At 49.0% G+C, this 2,531-nt stretch overlaps 1 protein-coding gene across 1 annotated transcript in view; it reads left to right on the top strand.

The window, feature by feature from the left end:
• LPO (lactoperoxidase) overlaps positions 1-2,531 on the top strand; it is a 16,221-nt gene that overhangs the window by 5,806 nt on the left and 7,884 nt on the right. Inside the window, exons 7-8 of the mRNA XM_006756205.2 lie at positions 1,040-1,078; positions 1,207-1,556. Coding sequence (XP_006756268.1) covers positions 1,040-1,078; positions 1,207-1,556 — 389 coding nt within the window. The remainder of the gene's footprint in view (positions 1-1,039; positions 1,079-1,206; positions 1,557-2,531) is intronic.

Below are 2,531 nucleotides of genomic sequence, written 5' to 3'. Positions count from 1 at the left end.
TTGTCCCTGACAAGCCCTTGCCTTCCTGATTGGCCCGTCATTTCCGGCCCATCAGCCAGGCTCTCTAAGTAGATTTTGAATTTGCATACTTGAATGCTGATTTGACCGCTTCCCGGTTCTCACAGGTCCATTCATTCGCTCATCCATTTATTCAGTAGATAGACATTAATCATTTACTTCGTGCCAGGCAGTGCACTATGTGCTGGAGATTCAAGGGCGCATAAGACACTGTCCCTTCCCTCAAGGAAAAAGGGCCCCTGTGGGAAACAGACAAGTAGCCTCTAATGATACAATCAGGGAGCTCTGGGGAGGGCTGTCTCCGTCCCCAACCGGCAGCATTAGCACCACACAGGGACATGGGAGAAGGTAAAATCTCAAGCCGCACCCCAGGCATTGGGGAACAGAACCTGCAATTCACCAGGATCCCCAGGAGATTCCTTTTACGCACAGTAAAGTGTGTGGAACTCTGCTGTGATACGTCATCTTGAGGTCCAGGAAGGCTACTCCCCCCAAAAGCTAAAACTTGATGGAGGGATCAGAAATTGTGGGGCTTTCCAGCAGGAAGGGAGAGGGACTTGCAACGGTGCCCCTTTTCTTCTTATTCATGGATTTTAGGGTTAGGGGGTGATTCTTTTCACTCAAACAACAAACAGATCAAGGCTAGGTGGCATGGTGTAAAGAACTTGAGCTGTGGAGTGAGGCCCATCTGGATCGGAAGCTCACGTGTTTCTCTTCAAGTCTGTACGTTTTGGGGCGAGGTACTTAACCGCTCTGAGCCTCAGTTTTCTCACCTGTAAATGGGCCTGAATTAGCTACCTTACGGGGTTCTATGAAGACCCAAAGTAGAAAGTATGCAAAATGCCGCACACATGGTAGTTACAAAATACATACATGGTAGCTGCTGTGGGTAGCACTGATTAACAAACCCGTGCCTATCTCATGCCCTGCTTCCCTGTCCGGGATCTCAGGACTCTCTCCACCAAAAAATGTGAAGCCCTGTCTCTGAAAGGTTGAAGGATTCCCCTCAGCCCTGTCACACAGCAGGATGTAACGAGCTTCAGGGCTGTGGGCCCAGGATGTGTGAGCATCAGCAGGAGTGTCTAGAGTCAGTGTATGATACTCCGGTACCATCAGCAACTTTGCCAGCTTCATCCAGGTCTGCCCAGGGGAGAGGTGGCCTGAGCCGGCTGTACCACCTCTGCCCAGCCTCCCACCCGCAATCTCTCCGCAGCTCCCGCACGATGACCCCAAGGTGATGACTCAAGGGAAGTGCATGCCTTTCTTCAGAGCGGGGTTTGTCTGCCCCACTCCGCCTTACCAGACCCTGGCCCGAGAGCAGATCAACGCTCTGACCTCCTTCCTGGACGCCAGCTTAGTGTACGGCCCCGAGCCCAGCCTGGCCAGCCGCCTCCGCAACCTCAGCAGCCCCCTGGGCCTCATGGCCGTCAACCAGGAGGCCTGGGACCACGGGCTGGCCTACTTGCCCTTTGACCAAAAGAAGCCAAGCCCCTGTGAGTTCATCAACACCACTGCCCGCGTGCCCTGCTTCCTGACGGGTGAGTCTAGGATGGAATGAGCGAGCGGGGCCCCAGGACAAGGGGAGGGAGAGCAGAGAGAGGCCAGAGAAACCTCACGCGGACTCCAGGCAGCTTTTCCATGGCTTCCTCTCATCATCTTCTGGAAAAATGCACACAAGCCTGGCAGACGGGCCCAGATGAATACAAAATCTAAGAACATGTGTTCACTGTAAAAAAAAATTTAAGGGAGTCCAGATAAGCACAAAGAAAATTAGAAAATCAACAAAATTCCACCACCCACAGAAAACCATTGTTAACATTTAAATGCCTATCTTTCTGTTTTTTTTCTATTATAGCTATAGTTTTACATCATTTTACATAACCAGTGTCATACGGTAATGCTCTATAACCTGGTGTCTGCACTTAATATTTCATCTTAAATATTCTTCTACAACATGATTTTTAATGGCTGCCTGGTATTCCATGGCATATCACCATAATTTATTTTATCAACCTTACTTGGAGACACATTTCTGGTTTTTCTGTGATTTTTGTTGTTTTTAGGTAATGAACATCCTTGTTTATGAATTTTTGTGCTCATTTGAATAATTTTATTAAATAACTTCCTAGAGGAGGAAGTTCTAGATTAAGAGGAATGTATATTTTTACGGTTTTATAAGCTTGGCACAAAGCCCACACTCCAGATAGCCTGTGCACACCAAAGCCCCCCCAATTCTGTTCATTCAGAGACTCATGCCCTCCTGGTCCTCTCTGTCTTTGGCTTCTGGAGGCCTTCCCTTTGCCAAAACCTCACTCTCCCAGGACAAACCCCCTGCCCGCCCTGGCATGGCAGAGATTTCTTCGTAGATCTCTTAGATTCTGGGTTCACACGTATCTCTTATCAATCCAGACACAAAACTGAGCCCCCTCCTGTTTTCCACGAAAACACCCACTAAGACCAAGCATTTGTGAATTCAACAGACTTTCCTGACGATCAGAGGACACACGGAGCAG

Source organism: Myotis davidii, unplaced genomic scaffold (genome assembly GCF_000327345.1).
Source record: "Myotis davidii unplaced genomic scaffold, ASM32734v1 scaffold993, whole genome shotgun sequence".
Classification (NCBI taxonomy): Eukaryota; Metazoa; Chordata; class Mammalia; order Chiroptera; family Vespertilionidae; genus Myotis; species Myotis davidii.
Note: the sequence above shows the minus strand (reverse complement) of the source record. Positions and strands in the feature narration are given on the sequence as shown.